The sequence below is a fragment of the Ceratotherium simum genome, chromosome 37, assembly GCF_057802395.1.
Source record: "Ceratotherium simum simum isolate JZ-2026a chromosome 37, ASM5780239v1, whole genome shotgun sequence".
Taxonomy (NCBI): Eukaryota; Metazoa; Chordata; class Mammalia; order Perissodactyla; family Rhinocerotidae; genus Ceratotherium; species Ceratotherium simum.
Genome location: NC_141936.1, coordinates 24,737,380 through 24,754,398, shown reverse-complemented (window position 1 = coordinate 24,754,398; position 17,019 = coordinate 24,737,380). Strand labels below are relative to the sequence as shown.

The following is a 17,019-nucleotide window of genomic DNA, read 5'->3' as shown; positions in this document are numbered from 1 at the left end:
AGTTTTCGAAGTGATTTTGTCATTGTTACATTTGGGGAGACCGATCATATCACCCAGGTAGACAGATCTGTAGGTAGAGCTATTCTGTGATGATCTTACTCTAAACTGACACAATTCTAGTGTGCCAGTAGAGGTCACTCAAATTCATATTCTTTTACTCTAGATGAAATATGTTTAGAATTCCTTAGTTGATATTTAAAGAAAAGATGATGATCAAAAATAATACAATTAGGGGGCCAGCCCTGTGGTTTTGTGGTTAAAGTCCCACGTGTTCTGCTTCAGAGGCCCAGGTTTGTGGGTTTGGATCCCAGGCATAGACCTACTCCACTCATCAGCCATGCTGTGGCTGCGTCTCACATACAAAATAGAGGAGGACTGGCGCAGGTGTTAGCTCAGGGCCAATCTTCCTTAAGCAAAAAGAGGAAGATGGCCAAAGGATGTTAGCTTGGGGTGAATCTTCCTCACCAAAAAAAAAAAATAATAATAATTAAAAAAAAATACCATTATGCATAATTTGATATAATGAATAGTAAATTAACATTGATGCATCTTTGTCTATACTCTGTAGCCAAGTTTGAACACCAATATCACCTCAGTAAGTGCACAATAGTAACAATCAGGTACTATTTGGTTCTAGTGCTGCTTCTTATGCCTACTGTGTTTCTGCAGTCTTTACTTTGAATCTTGCACAAGAGTACTTCAAACATCCTCGTTGCTTTCTCCACACCCAATTATTTTATATCTCTGACCTTGCTGTTTGTTTTTATATCTGTAAAAATGAGATTTCCCTGTCTTTTTATCTCTACATCTGCATGCATTTCCTTAAGCTTTCAGTGTTCTACTGTTTTATTTTCTAGAAATTTCTTCCTGGAAGTGTCATGCTGCCTGCTTTTAGTCTCAGGCTGAAGCTTGTGTGTAGCTCTAGTGGGTTACTCCCAGCCACTGAGCTCATTGCATGCAGTGCTAATCCATATCTTCAAGTGATGTGCATCTAATTGCTAATTCCAGCTTCTGCTGTAGCCCCCTGCTCCAGAGCCGGTAATTTACTCCTTACACAGAGTGATTGCACAGCGGGGGTTCACATTTATTCTGCTCACAAAATCCCATCATTTCTGCAAGAAAAGACCGACTTCCTGGAAGATGGCGACACGAGCAATCATCCTAAAAAACAATGCGTTTCCTGTCCCTGAGTTATTTTTTTAATTTCTTTAAAACAGCAAGTAACAACTCCTTAAAGACCATTATATGGAGATCCGCAAATGTTACTTCTTAGCGCCCACAACTGTTTTGTAGGTTATATTTTGGCAAACATCTTTAGTCTGATTCCTACTACGGCATCACAATAAAAAGGTATTATTTCTCCTTTTACAGATGAGAATACTAATGTCCAGAGAGTCTAAGTTTGTTTTTACAAGCAATAAGGCTTGTAAATGGCAAAGATGTGCTGATAGCATAAGAGTTCTAATTTCTACTAATACTCTAATTTACCTTATTTCCAGAACAATTAAGAGCTATTGAGTACACCTAAGAGACCTTATTTACTTACACTTGTAAAGCTTGAGGTAGAGAATGTATACAGTTAGAAAGTAAACAAATGCCTACCCTTATGGTTATTAATTCCTTGGTGAATGGTACAGTCCGGGTAAAGGGTATCTGATCTATGAAGACTTGGCAAATTCAGGTGAAATCTGTGCTGTTTTTCTAGAGTTTCTTAGAAATGTGTTGGAGAATCTGCTGAAATCATATCTATTGTCCCCCTATCCAATCCACTGATTTTATGGTGGAACAGAGGACACCTCCAGAAAGACCAGCAAAACTTTTTGGTGATTATGAAATCTTTGACAGGAAATTGGAGGACTTGGGAATACGTGTGTTGTTACCATTACTTCTTTCTTTTATCTACACTTGTAGGAATAGAGGGACAGGTGAGGTAAACAGCTGGCTTTAAACATGATTTAAATTAATGAACTTCGGATTTCTGAAAAGTGGCTTCATAAACTGAAATGCTCAGTTGGGTTCCCAGGTAAAAATTCAACATAGCTCAGAATATTAGAAATAGCTTTGTTTGTCCTGCAACAAACTGAACTTATCGAGAAAACTTCAACCTGAATGTGGGGGCTGGTCATTAGAAAAAATTAGTCTGTCATGGAAAGGAAAATAACAATTTGAAAATTAAAAATGAGAAATAATTAGTGAAAGGGTAAGAAAGAGTATCTAATGCCTCAAGGAATACAAATTAAGCAGAGTGAATCTCATATTTTAATGTATGGAAATACGTATGATCAAGATTTGAAGAGATAGGACACAAGAATGAAGCAGAGTAATGGAAACATATGCCCTGTTCAATAGAAACAGACCAGTTATGAGTCGAGGTAGAGTGGATGTACAGCTTCTTAGATTTCCATGCACCTCTACAGTGGATGTAGCATGGAGGAGAATATTTGGGTGATAAAGAAAGGAGATGAATGGAGTGTCGTCTGTAGGACATGATGCCTTTCCCCCTCTACTCTGAAAACTGTTGAGTGAAAGAGGGGTTATTTGAATTCTGAACGATGCCAATAATTATAACTAACTTTAAAGAGAGAAAGTTTTATATAGAAGAAAATAAGTTTAATCAAAGGAAGACTTTCTAACAGAGCTACTCAAACCCAAATAAACTGAGTTTTCTGTTACTAGAAGTATTAAACAGAGGCTGGGCAATGAAGTCCTAGCTTATCGGTAGAGGTAATTAAAATGAGAGATATGTGATTAGATTAGATGGATTTAAGGGCTCTTTCAGCATTGAGATTCTAGAATTCTCTGATATACTTTCACCAAGCCAGTATTGAATGTATCCTAATTGTCATTATAATATTGCCAATTATGGAAAACATCTTGTTTTGTAGCAGAAACAGAGGCACTGTTGCTTCTGGAACCATATTGATATCCTGCTCATATCCATCGTAAGGCTTTTAGACAGTGTGGCTTTGGCAGATGTGGATCATGAAAAAAATCTGAGCCCAAGACTGAACATTCCTTCCCAAACATACAAAGAAAATCTTTTTCTAAATATCCTTTCCAGACTGGGTGTGGGGAATAGTTATTTGGAAAATATTGTCCCAGTTTCACTTAGAACTTGCACAAGTCTGCGAGAAGCAATGCTCTTCACTACACTTCTTGTTTTACTGCGGCTGTGTGCAACAACTCTTTTTTTTTTTTTTTTTTTTTTTTTAAAGATTCTATTTATTTATTTTTTCCCCCCAAAGCCCCAGTAGACAGTTGCGTGTCACGGCTGCACATCCTTCTAGCTGCTGCATGTGGGACGCGGCCTCAGCATGGCCGGAGAAGCAGTGCGCCGGTGGGAGCCCGGGATCCGAACTCGGGTCGCCAGCAGTGGAGCGCACTCACTCAACCACCAAGCCACGGGGCCGGCCCTGTGTGCAACAACTCTTGATGGCAAAGCAGAAGCTGCTAAAAAAGCATTCCCTTCTATATTTAGTCAGAGGCTTCAGGTGATGAAATATCTACACTGCCTCTGCTGACCTTGAATATTGTCAAATCAATCCTGCTAAGACGTGAACTCGCCATCACACCCGCGTGTTTTGGTTACCACGTACTCCTGAGAGTCAGAAGAGTGTACATTGGAAAATTCTGCAATTCAGAATTTTTACTGACTCCCATAAGAGGTCAAAAGAAGGTGGAGAAGGAGCAGCATTACAGAGGGGCTTTCCACTGGAAAAATGGCGTGTCCCCATTCACTGCAATTTAGACTTGGAAAAATCCTTTAGCAAAGTAGAAAAGACAAGTGTTAGGCTGAGACTTTGCCTTGAGAATCATTTACCAAAATCTGGGAATGACTTTGATTATAAAAAGTATAGCTCTCAAAATAACTAAGTTCAATAATTAAGTGCAAGGCTATAATAGATATCCCTGTCAATTCTCTAATGTTTTTTGTGTTTTCCCTTCAACAAACCTGGTGTTCGTCATGCTCCCAGAGTTATCTTCCGAAAATTAATATCTGATTACCTTACCAACTGCTCTTAAAACTCTTTAATCTCTCCTGATAGCCTGCAGATTAAAACTTGGGACTGTAGGAAAGGCTTTTTATTATTTGACTATAGTTTATCTATTACGACTAATTTTTCCATTATTCTCTTCTTGAACGCAAAATACTTAAAAATCTCTGAATATGCCAAAATTTCCACATGCTAAGTGCTCATCCCTTTTCCTTTCCTATTTCGACGTTGTGAACACCTACTTACACATGTAGAGTTTGTTCAGATGTGCTTACCTTTTTAAAGTCTTCATGACCACCCTCCAAGCCTAGAAAATTGATTACACCCTTCTCTGTCCTGTCACTCTATCCTGTATATCACCTATTAAAACACTTATTAAAATATTATAATCAGTTGATTATATATTTGTGTAACCTAGTAGACCATGAGGTCTTTGAGGGCATATTTTATTTCAATCTTCTTTGTATCCACAGGACATAGTACATTTTGTGAATTTCAAATTATATTTTATATCACTTATTTTCCAAAAGAATTTAGAGAACTTGCCAATATAGGAAGATAAGTTCTTTGAGAGACAATGTGAAGGATAACTTAGAATAGGTAAAATACGATGAAGCCAGGAGTCAAGTTAATACATAAAATGCATATAATCTACCTTAAATCCTTTGTGTTAAAGGTTGGCTATATGGGCACTCATTAATTAATAAAAGCCATAGCATAATGTTATTATTTTTTTTTTTTTTGAGGAAGATTAGCCCTGAGCTAACATCTGTTGCCATTCCTCCTCTTTTTTGCTGAGGAACATTGGCCCTGGGCTAATATCCGTGCCCACCTTCCTCTACTTTATATGGGATGCCACCATAGCATGGCTTGATAAGCAGTGCATAGGTCCACGCCCGAGATCTGAACCTGCAAACCCTGGGCCACTGAAGTGGAGCGCATGAACTTAACCACTATGCCATCAGGCTGTCCTCGCATAATGTTATTTTTTTAATTGCTAGAGGGAGGCTTGAACATTGGGCCTAAGTATTCTAGCAGTGAACAAAAAGAGGTAGACCTAGTCAGCTATGTGGTTTTCATTGTTAATAAGAGATCACCTCAAGCTGTTCAGCAGCTATTCTCTCTAATAAGATGAATGGCATTTCACCATGGGGTCCATGTTAAGAATATGATACTCTGTATAATATATAATCTATAGAGCAACAGCCTTGATAACAACCTTTAAGTAATACAGATTTTCATAGTGTTGCACCTTATAAATTCCCTTATTATAGGGCAATGGAACAATGTCACAGGGAATTCAGTAAAAGAAAATCTGTGGTGGTGAAGGAGAGGTAGAAAAAATGATTTCTAAATGTACAACCGTCTGACTCTCATAATTTAATCCAAAGAATGAAGGTAAAGAATTTGAGGAGTATGTGTACTTTATATCCTTCATATCCTTTGTATCGCTGGTAAATAGTGGATACCCAAGAGGAATTGAATAAATTAATGAACTTAAAAAACACAATAATCTAATTATAGCATAGACTTGGTTGGGAACCCAAGCACTAGAGAAGATGTTGGTTTATAAAAATTGCCTCAGTGTGTAAGCAGACTCAGTGGTGTGCAGGGCCAAGTTTGAATGTAGAAAAGTTCTGGTGTACATGGCAAAAAAATCATTCTCAATAAAGAGTGGCTTCTCTGTCTTAAAAGCCATATGAACACAGGGCCAGAAATAGACACGAGGTGTAGAAATGGAGAGCTCTTGCCTTTGGACTGTGAGAAAGAGGCTTGAGTCCTGGTCTGAATGAAAATGATGCAGCCCCTGGAACTTTGTGAGAAGCAGGGGCAATAGTGGGTCTTCACATTCTAGACCCGGAGAGATGGTCATTTTAAATTCTGCAAGATGGTGGCGTTGAGGCTATTAGTAAATCATTTGTCTCTGTAAAACGGGATTCAAGCAGGGTGTCGAATCTAACTTAAAGGCATTCATTATCTGTGGCTATACCAAAGAGTAGAGAACTAGGTAAAGCAGAAGCCCACAAAACTGTGAGAGCTTAAGAACAGAAAATAAGAGAAATCGGCAAAATACATAGTAAGTGGTAAGCGCTGCAGAAAAAAACAATGCAGCAAAGGAGGCTAGCGTCAGAGGTGAGATTGCAATCTAGGTAGGGCTCCTTGAGGTCTTTCTGTAAAGGCCTGAGGAAAGGGAGGAAACCAGTCATTTGTTTTCTGGGAAAGAACATTCCAGAAAGAAAGAACAGCGAGTGCAAAGGCCTTGTGTAGCTAGAGGTGGGATTGAGGAGAAGAGTAGGAGGAGAAAATCAGAGTGGTAACTAGGTGGTGGTGGGTGGATCGTGGAGTGCCTTGTTTTCGTGGTTAGGATTTTAGCTCTTACTCTGGCAGAAGAGAAACCATCAGAGAGTTTTGAGCAGAAGAGCAGCATGAACAGGATCTTTAAAGCTTCTGTACTGAAAATAGATTGTAGAGGGACAAGATCAGAAGCAGGAAGACCGGCTAGGAGGCTACTGGTATGATTCAGACCTAAGGCTTGGAATTTGGTTAGTACATGACTCTACTAAATTCCCTACTGTGATGATCCAAAGATTCAATGAACTTGACTTTTCACTAGGAACAGAAGGTATATTATTTCTGCAACTTAGTTTATGGGAGCTAGTTATTTATTCACTGAATTTTTTTGTGTCCTGCATCTTTCCAGAAAAGATATGAGGTAGATGGAAGATGTGCTATGTTCCTGAGGCTATGTGATAATATCCTCCAACACAGCCTGAACTTTTATATGTATAATAACTCAGGAAAAATTCAGAAGGAAATAATTTATTATGTCATGAAATAAAGCTTCTTTAAGAAAATGAATATCTAAATAAAATGTCCAGGGGTAAAATGGGACATAGGATCCTTTTGCATACAGTTTTTTTTTGTGTTTATAAACCCTGAAGAAGTAGTGTTTGAGCTATCTACTAGAAACAGTAGTTTAGAGAATACATCATATTCATAATTGTGTTTCATTCATTGATTCAATAGCTATTTATTGAGGGTCCCCACGTGCTAACTACAATGCTAGGCATTGGGGATATAGCAGTGAATAAATAAAGTTCCTGCCCTCATATATGTTACATTCTGTTGTCAGGGAGAGAGATGATAAATAAAAAAGGGATGTATAGTTTAATAGAAGGTGATAAATGCTGTAGAGAAAAATAATACAAGGAAAGTCAACAAGGAGAGGCAAGAAGTTGGGGTGATGCATTATTTTAAGTGGAACTAGCAGAGATGCCCTCCATGATAATGTGAAGTTGAGGAAAAATTCTTAACTGAAGTCATGGAGCAAGCCACAGGAATAACTGGAGGAAATAGCATCCTAGTGCCAGAGGAAGTGTGTGCAGATGTCCTGAGAGGAGCATGCTTATTGTGTTTGAGAAACACGGGGGGGATGCTGGATTGAGCTGTCTAGCACAGTGTCTAGAGTATTGTAACCAACTTTCAAATGAATGAATCTCCTGTGCCTTGAAGTCTCCCAGCACTTAGGCTAAATTCCAAGTACCTAGCCATGGCCAACAATGTTCTGAGTGGTCTGGCCCTTCCTACTTCTTAGGTCTCCCCTTCTACACCTCCACCTCCACCCCCCATTCTACCTCCGGCCCCCCTGCCATACTGATCTTTCAGCCCCCTGAGCAAGTCATGTCCTTCTCAGGGCCTGTTCTTGCAAATTGTGCTCTGCCTAGAATATTGGATCAAAAGGAATCTTGAAAAGTAGAGGTCTTGAGATAGCTGAAAAAATTTAGATTTAATATCCTAAAAATAATTTTTTTCCACACAAAAGCCTAAGGTATGCATAGAAACTTAATAAAAAAAGGATGAGAACCATGTTTTTGTAACTATGAATATATATCAAAATATTATAGTTACCGAAGATCGTTGTTCAAGAATATCCAATTTTAATGTCATGTACATACATACTAGAGATACTCAGAAGTATGTTGAGTGCAATAAGAAAGTTTAGTAATAAAATAGTTGTTAACTAAACAATAAAATAATTAATAACTAAGTAATAAAGTAATCCCAAAGGTTTAAATGAATACTTTAAAGTTTGAATGTGTTCTGGGGACTTTATCTTATTTCCAGGACAACACCATTATTCAACATCTCCACATAAAGTTTCATAAAATAACCTACCCATTTCTATTCTTCTGCATCTACAACCTAAAAAATAAGATAAATATGAAGGGTAAAACAGAATAAAAGGAATTAGTAACATATTAGTAGTTTTATAATTCTTTTTCTTTCCACTGTACTAAGATGTCTTGTTATATATAAACTTGTTCATGTATGTTCAACCCTAAACTATATAGGTTATGCCAATCTATTAACACAGATCCATTTCCAATTGAAATCTTTCCTCCCTTATTACATATATCATTCATGCATTCCCCCAATATATAGCATGTCCTATAAATACCATATACCAGGCACAGGAGAGTCAACAATGAACAAAACAGATGTGGCCCTTTTGCTTGTGTAGTTTAAGTAGTTTAACAAGTGCAATGATAAGGAAGTATGGGTCACTTAATTCTCTGTCATTTCTACTCTACACTGTGCAGGCACCTTAGAATTTACTACACCACAGTTCTAGGTACAAAACGTTCCTCATCCTCATCATCAAGTTTCCTTGGATGCAATCTAGAAGCAAATTTAAACATTATAGAGAGTCCAACCCTATGTGTGTGGCCTATGTCTCTATGTCTACAAAGCTGATGATACACCAGTGGTTGAAAATCGCTGACCAGCAGGTAGTGTGAATGAGAGAGGCATGTAAGGTGTGAAACAGTGGGAACGGTGGGAACTGTGTTGATGTGGAAAGTACATGTCGTGTGAAAGGGGAAGGTGCTACTCAGCTCCCGATGATTTTGTTCATGTTACTCATTTGTGAGATCCTCCAATTGAAAAGGAAGCCGGCAATAAAACACCCTGTGGGCCAAAATCAAACACATTTGAAGGTTGAGTCTGGTCCACCTGCCAGCGTCTTGCCATTCCTGTGTGAAAGGTGAAAGGCTGAGCTGCAAATCCAACTGAAGATTCTCAAGCAACTGACAGAGGTGACCCTGGAGCCCCAAGCAATGCACACATCCAAGGAAGGGCAGTAGTTGTCTAGCCAGGCAGGGAAGGCCACAGCGTGGAGGTCATCCTCCTCTGTGCTGTGCTGCACATATTTTCCTTTTGAACTCTCCCTGCCCTGCCCTTCTACGAGAAACTCAATGATAAATTATTACAAATGTTCCTAGGGCTTTGCTAGCTGTAATTAACATTTATTTCAATTTTCTGTGTTTCTTTCCTGTACCTCTTTCTTGAATTCAGTCTTGCTCTATAATCATACACTCTCTGAATTCTCTGAGCTACTCAAGCAGCAGCCCTTCTTTCCTGAGCTCACAATGCTGCTCTCTGCTTTTGCTAGAGTCTGTCGTATCCGCACATAGTGCTGTCTTCTCAGTTGACTTTGTTTGTGGCTTTTGGTTGGTTTCAGATTTATACACAAAAGGAGCTTGTATCATTTGGGAGTGAAGGGAAGAACACCTGCATGTGAGCACTGTTTACTTCAGAAAACCCACCCAGACGCTTCTCTGCGTGGGCTTGTACTTACCTTACTCTACTCCGCCACAATGCCCTCACCCCCAGCCCTAATGCAGCCAGCAGCTCTGTATCAAAGGTTAAGGGTTTAGAGTAACTTGTATGAAAGCATTCTCAGCCATTTTGTCTCACAAAACCTTGACTTAAAGTTTGGGGGACTCTGACAAACTGGGCACACTAAATGTACTGTAAATGTGTCTTAATATTTTTCAAGTAATCTAAATTCCAAATGTAAGCTTTTCTAATATAATCATTTTATGAGGTCAGTGAAATCAGAACTGCATCTTTTATGTACACAAAAACAGTGCAAGAAAATATTTTAATTTAATTAGATTTTTGTTGTATGTCATTCTGCTACATAAAGTAATACATACTCTATGGTAACTGAGAACATCACGAATGATAGTACTTTTACAAATTCAGATAGTCTGGTTGATTAGATAGACACAAGTAGATGAGACTATAATATAATGGCAGTAATTGGATTCCATTCCACTTTTTATGGAAATGTGGATAAGCAATTCCATATAAAAACTGAACTAGAGATAACAAGATAATCCTTTTAAAAATAATCTCAAGTTTGAATAGTACCCAAAATTTAAAATGGGCTCTTGTAAGAATTCTCTTATTTGATCTTCAAAACAACACTTTAAGTTATATTGAGCAGAACGGATCATCCATATTTCCAAATAAAGACAATGAATTTCAGAGATGTTAAATGTAAATGTTAAATGGCCCATCCAAGGTCATGTGGGTTGTCTAGCAGAGCCAGGATTAGAAGCCAACCACATCTCCTTGTTTCAACACTTTCCACTTCCCGCTCTGAGAGGCATTGAGTCTTTCTGCTCTGCCTCTTCTCATGAAACATTTTAGCACATTACTTTAAAAACAAGCAATTAGCACCAATCTGGAATCTGTAATGTATTTAATTCTCAAAACTAAAGTCATTTTCAACAGTAACAAACTCTCATATTTCTGCAATTATGTGCTAAAGTCTGAAAAAAGTCAATAATTTGCGTAGAGAACATGCAAAATGTGGAATAAAGCAGTTATAGGAAGTGTAAAGTATTTCTAAAAATAATTGATACTTATGGCTTATTGTTTGCCAAGTATAAATTGGCTTGACCCAAACCAATTTGATATGATTTATTTGTGGACATTCATAAGTTGCAAAAAGTTCATGTTAATATAAATAACACTTTTTATGAAAAATAAATATAATTCCCAAAACAAAAACAAAAAAACACTAATGAAAAGAATGACACTACTTTATACTTGTGTAAAATCTCTTTAGTATCTTGCTTAATAGATTGTAATCTTCAGGGACGTTTTTCTTTGCTTCTTGTTCAGCCTCAGCAGAGATTTATTTTATTAGATTTTTCAAAGAACCACTTTGGTCTTTATCTTCCATTGTATTAGTTTATCGTATATTTTTTCTAAACTGAAAGTCTCATGCTTAGCAGAACAATTTTGAGGCTGTCTTCTTTTCATTGTAAGAAGGTAAGAAATTTAAGTTGCCTTTGAAATACTATTTTGATTTCACTTCGTAGTTTTGATATGTTGTGTTTTTATTCAGTTCTAATTATTTTCAAACATTCACTATTATTTCTTCTTTGATATGTAAGTTATTGAAACTTTGTTTTAAAATTCACACATATATAGGTTTTAAAAATATATAATTTTATTATTCATTTATAACAATTGAATTATGATGAGAAAATATGGTAACAATTACATTAAATTTGTTGAGACTTGCTTTATGGCTTACTATATTAGCTATTTTTATAAATGTGCTTGAGAAGAATGTGTAGTCACTAATTATTTGGTGAAGGATTTTATATATGGCCATTAAGATTTGTAATTTTTATTTCTTAAATATTCTATATCTTTATTTATATTTTGAATTAGAAACAAAATTGAGACAGGTGTGCAAATCTTTCATTTTGATAATACATTCATTATTTTTGTTTCTATGGTTCTAACATTGTTACTTTTTATTAGTTAAGATGCATTTAGTATTGTTATATAATTTAGTTTTTAAACGTTTCTAGGAATGAAATATTTTATCATTATGTAGGGACTCTCTTTATCCCTAATAACACATTTTTGCCCTAAGGTCTTTTCTGTCTGATATTAACACAATCAGCCCTTGGTATCAGTGGGTTCAGCATCCTCAGATTCGAAAAACCATGGTTGGGGGCCAGCTCCGGTGGCCTAGCGGTTAAGTTTGGTGCACTTCGCTTCGGCGGCCTGGGTTCAGTTCCCAGGCACTGACCTACACCACTTGTCTGTCAGTGGCCATGCTGTGGCGGCCACTCACATACAAAATAGAGGAAGATTGGCAGCAGATGTTAGCTCAGGGGGAATCTTCCTCAGCCCAAAAAAAAAGATTATAAACAAAACAAAACAACAACAACAAAAAACACTGTTGGAAAGACCTAAAATAGTTGAGCCTGTACTGAATATGTACAGACATTTTTTCTTGTCACTATTCCTTAAACAAGAGAGTATAACAACTATTTACATAGTATTTACATTGTGTTAGGTATTGTAAGTAATCTAGAGATGATCTAAAGTATGTGCATAAATTATATGTAACTACCCCGCCATTTTATATAAGAGACTTGACCAACTGCTGATTTTGGTATCCTGCTGATTTTGGACATCTGAGGGACAATTGTAACCCACTTCATCTTTATTTTCATTTCCTTTTGGTTAGGTGTGTTTTCTTCATTTGTTTTTACATTCAACCTTGTATGTCCATAGGAGTTTACTGTGCCTCATGTAAACAATGTGTAGCTGAATTTGTTCCTTTTCAGCCAAACTGACAAATCTTTGCTTTTTAACTTCCAGTTTAGTCCATTTGTATTTATTGGATTTATTATGTTAGAATTTCTTTTTACTGTCTTTAATTTGTTCATTTTCTATTTTTACCACTTATTCTAGTATTTTTTCCCCTCCTTTATTGCTTTATTTTGGATAAAGGTTTATAATTGTTAGCTTTTCTTACCTGTTTCTTCTTTCTTGTAGTGGTCTAGAAGGTATCTACTTTATTTCTGTTCTTACAGTGGTTACCCTTGACATTTTACTATGCAGACTTAATAAAGTCTAAAATTTATCAATGCATTACCTTTCCTTCCAAACAACACAGGAACATTATTGTCAGTATGATTGTTGTTGTTTTCTTAATTTTTATTTTTTCAAGCACTATTTATGTACTCAAATATTTGGATATACTGCCGTCTTTACCAAATTCTTTGCTCACCATTCCTTCATTTCAAATCTTCCTTCTAGGATTTTTTTTTTTTTTCCCCTGAAATACATTCTTAGTAGTTCCTGTAGGGGAAGACTGCTTTGTTTAGCTGAAGACATTTTTATTTGCCTAAGTTTTGAGAGAGATTTTGTTAGTTTTAGAGTAACATTATTTTCTGTTAGCTCTTTGAAGAAATTCCAGATCTTCCACTTACTAGGTCTGAGATGTTCAAATGTTTTGGACATAATAATGGTGTCCTATAGGAGGGTTGTGCGGATTGAATATGTACAATGTGCTTAGCAGAGTTTCTATCACATATTAAGCACTATGTAAATAAAAAAAAAACCTTTCCCTCTATTTTTTTCCTCTTCTCCCTATTCTTCTAATTAATATTGTTGTTGCCTATGGTGCTCTGTAGTTGACTGAAATTTATCTAAGTAAAGATTTCTTTTTGTTTGCACTGTTTACTTTGCTTGGTATATATTTTTCTTCCTGAATCTGTCATTCTAAGTCTTAAATTTTCTAGTTTCTGTAAATTCTCAACTTTTAATTCTTTGAATGTTGCATGCATATTTTTATATCATTCTCTTCTGATATTTTTATTAGAAAAATGTATATTTTTATTCCACCATCCCTATTTCTCAACTTATATACTGTTATGGACTGAATGTCTGTGTCCCCCCTAAATTCATATGTTGAAGCCACAATGCCAATGAGATGGTATAAGGAGGTGGGACTTTTAGGAGATAATTGGGTTTAGTTGAGTTCATAAGAATAGAGTCCCGTGATGAGATTAATGCCCTTATAAGAAGAGGAAGAGACATCAGAGCTTCCTCTCTCTCTGCCATGTGAGGACACAGCAAGAAGACAGCTATCCACAAAACCAAGAAGAGCCCTTACTAGGAACCAAATTGGCTAACACCTTGATCTTGGACTTTCCAGCCTCTAGAACTGTGAAAAATTAATTTCTATTGTTTATGACACCCAGTCTATGTTATTTAGATACAGCAGCCCAAGCCAACTAAGAAATATACTGTTTTCATTTCATGGTCTATTTATACTCTAGGAAAGGTAATGTTTTTTTCAGGTTATCTTCCAATTCATTTACTGTGTCTTTTGCTGTGTCTAATCTGCTATTTAACTCATCCACTGATTTCTTAATTTCAATAATTAGATTTTTTTTATTTCTAAATGTTCTATTTTGTTTCAGATCTGCTGATTCATTTTATAATCTTTTGTTGCTTGATAATTTATGTCATCTGTTATTTCTTTATACATTTAATTCATAGTTATATTCTGTGCATTGTAATTACCACAACTACAGCCCTTCAGAGTATAAGCCTTTGCTAATTTTATGACCTCACCTTCAGTCATAGCTTTTTATTTCCCATTGTGTGTTTGGTAATATTTTTTTTTTTGTAAGCTTATATTTGGTGGAGTTTTTTTCTATAAAATGCTGAGGGCCTAAATTAGAATGACTTAATCTATATGCTAACAATCTAGATCCACTTTTGCCCTTTTTGAGGGTTTTGGCTCCTCCTCTTTGTGTGGAGCGGAGGGAAACCCTGACTTTTGCATGACTTAGAGCACCTTTTGAATTTTAGTTCACCATTCTTTCTCTCTTGCTCTCTCTCAGCCCTCTGAGATGTCTTTATTTTTTTGTGAGGCAAAGGTTTACCGTTTTCCATATTTCAGTTCACGCCTTTTGAAAAGCGAAAATATTTCAAAGAAATTCATAAATTCATATTACATAGTTTGGATTAGTTTCATTTCATACACATAAACAACAATATCAATATACTAAAAACTTATGAAGAATATTGTTTATGTTTATTGCTGACAAAATATTAGTTTATGGCACTTATAAAGATAATTACAACTGTTTCATTCCAGTTGTAATTACTCCTATTGTGAATTTTGTTTCTCTTGTCACATAGTTTAAAGCAAGAGAGAAGCATATAGAACTTATCTGAAAGGATTTTTCAGCTACGGGCAGAAATATACCCTAGTAATTATTCTCCTGGAGCAAAACGTATGCTAGCCCATCAGAAAGAAAGATTTGAGAAAGAAGCATGATTAAATTATTTTTTATTTTTGTGTTCAGATATTTTTAGAAAAATGTATTATTCAGTCTGTAATATTAAAAAGTAAAATATTCAATGGCAAACATATATGCAAATAAACAACAGCTACAAAGCAAAGGACAGCTTGTAATATCTATCGGTGAGGGACCACCCATCATAGAGTAATTTTTCAACTCGGCAATTTGAAAAATAAAATAGATGCCTTTTTGTAGCTTTAATGAGACTTCTTCCCTCTATGATCCACCTTGCCTGCAGCACCTTTAATCTCTCCCTCTCCAGCGGTTGTTTCTCCTCTGCACATAAATATTTAATCCTCTCAGCATAAAAATAAGCAAAAAAAAAAAAAAAAAAGCAGGCAAAAGACTTGTCTTGATCCTGCCATTCTCTCTCTTAGAAATACAGGCCACCTTTTCTTCTTCATTTATAGCATAACTTCATTCACTCATTCATATATTTATTCATCCTGGAAGCATCTAATGAGCACTTCAGTTGGTCAACCATAATGCCTAATGCTGTAGAATTGGAGGAAGGAGAAATAATTCTCCATCAGAAACACAGGGAAAGGTGGGAAATAAGCAGTTCGTTATATTCAATGAGAAAGAAGTTAGTAATAACACACAGAAGGCTCATGCAATGCAGAAGGATGTGGAGAAGATAATGGAATTGAAATTTTCTTGTAGTCGATGTCTTACCTAAAAAAACCAGGTATTTCTGCTCATGTCATTGATCCCCACTCATTTCTTAAACTAACTTTTGTGTCCACCTCGTGAAAACCACTGCTTTTTTAAACATCTACTAACGACCTAACTGGAAAATCCAATGACTCATCCTCAACTACCCGGCACTTCGAAATCTTTCATCCCTTGAGATCTAGCTCAAAAGCCCTTCATTCCTGACTCACTTCTTCCCTCATTATCCAAACTGCACTCCTGAACCATTTAATTAATCCAAACATAAGAATGCTGACCTACTTTTCTGTATTTTATTATGTTTTTGAAATTGTCTTAGCCTACATCGAAATTTTCATCATTCTGAGGTCATATCATCCCCAGAGCTTAACACATAGCCCTGACCCCAACTCATGCTAAAAAAATACTGATTCAGTGAATTAACCTGGAAGAAAATGGAAAAATCAATCTAGAAAGTATGCAACAGCAGTGTCTCTCATCAACTTGAATTACTAAACAGTACAAGTATCTAATTGTATAGATTCAAATAAGATTCAGGCAGTTAGAGATGGCATTAAAAGTAAAAAATAATTCAGATACACAAACACACAAATTACTCACAGAATGCACCATCCCTAAAAATAAATTAACTATAAGTGATTTTTTTTAACAAATTACCTTTTCATGTTCTTGCAAATAGTGGCAACAAGTTGGCTACTTCAAGTGGTGACACTACGGTTAAATTATGGGACCTGACCAAAGGCAACTGCATTTTGACCTTTGAAGGGCACAACCATGCAGTGTGGTCCTGCACGTGGCACTCCTGTGGTGATTTTGTGGCTTCTTCCTCACTGGATACAACTAGTAAAATCTGGGATGTCAACAGGTAAGGAGTACTTTAAATATTATTAATCCTCTATCTTGACATGTATACATGCATAGTGTTGTTTTTTTCCCTCAATACTACCACTGGAAAACATTAAAAAAAAAACTGTCAGCTGATAAAATTATAGAGAGCTACTTAATCTCTGTGAAATCCATTTCTAACTCCATTAATCTTTGTTAATATAATGAGGCCTTTCAAAATGTAGGTATCAAGATCAAGCCTGTGTAATAAGATAAGAATTGCTTCATTGGAAAGCTGTTTGTTTTAAGCAGGATAGAAACAAATACTTATTTTAAAGAGTTACATTTTTAGTTCTCCCTTCAGGGAACAGGATTGCTCTCTCTAAATATTACTAAACTAACAATTTGATAGACATGGATATGGCAGAAATAATTAATTGCTTTATGCTTAATTTTGATATATTGTAATATTTTCCCAAATTAAATGTTTCTTGGCAATTTACGAATTATAAGAACTAATGAAATTTATGTATGCAAAGTCCTATACA

At 36.0% G+C, this 17,019-nt stretch overlaps 1 protein-coding gene across 7 annotated transcripts in view; it reads left to right on the top strand.

The window, feature by feature from the left end:
* LOC106800079 (sperm-associated antigen 16 protein-like) overlaps window positions 1-17,019 on the top strand; it is a 780,587-nt gene that overhangs the window by 338,179 nt on the left and 425,389 nt on the right. For all 7 annotated transcript variants that reach the window (XM_087424871.1, XM_087424872.1, XM_087424874.1 and 4 more), the window contains exon 3: window positions 16,326-16,511. In XM_087424871.1, coding sequence (XP_087280997.1) covers window positions 16,326-16,511 — 186 coding nt within the window. The remainder of the gene's footprint in view (window positions 1-16,325; window positions 16,512-17,019) is intronic.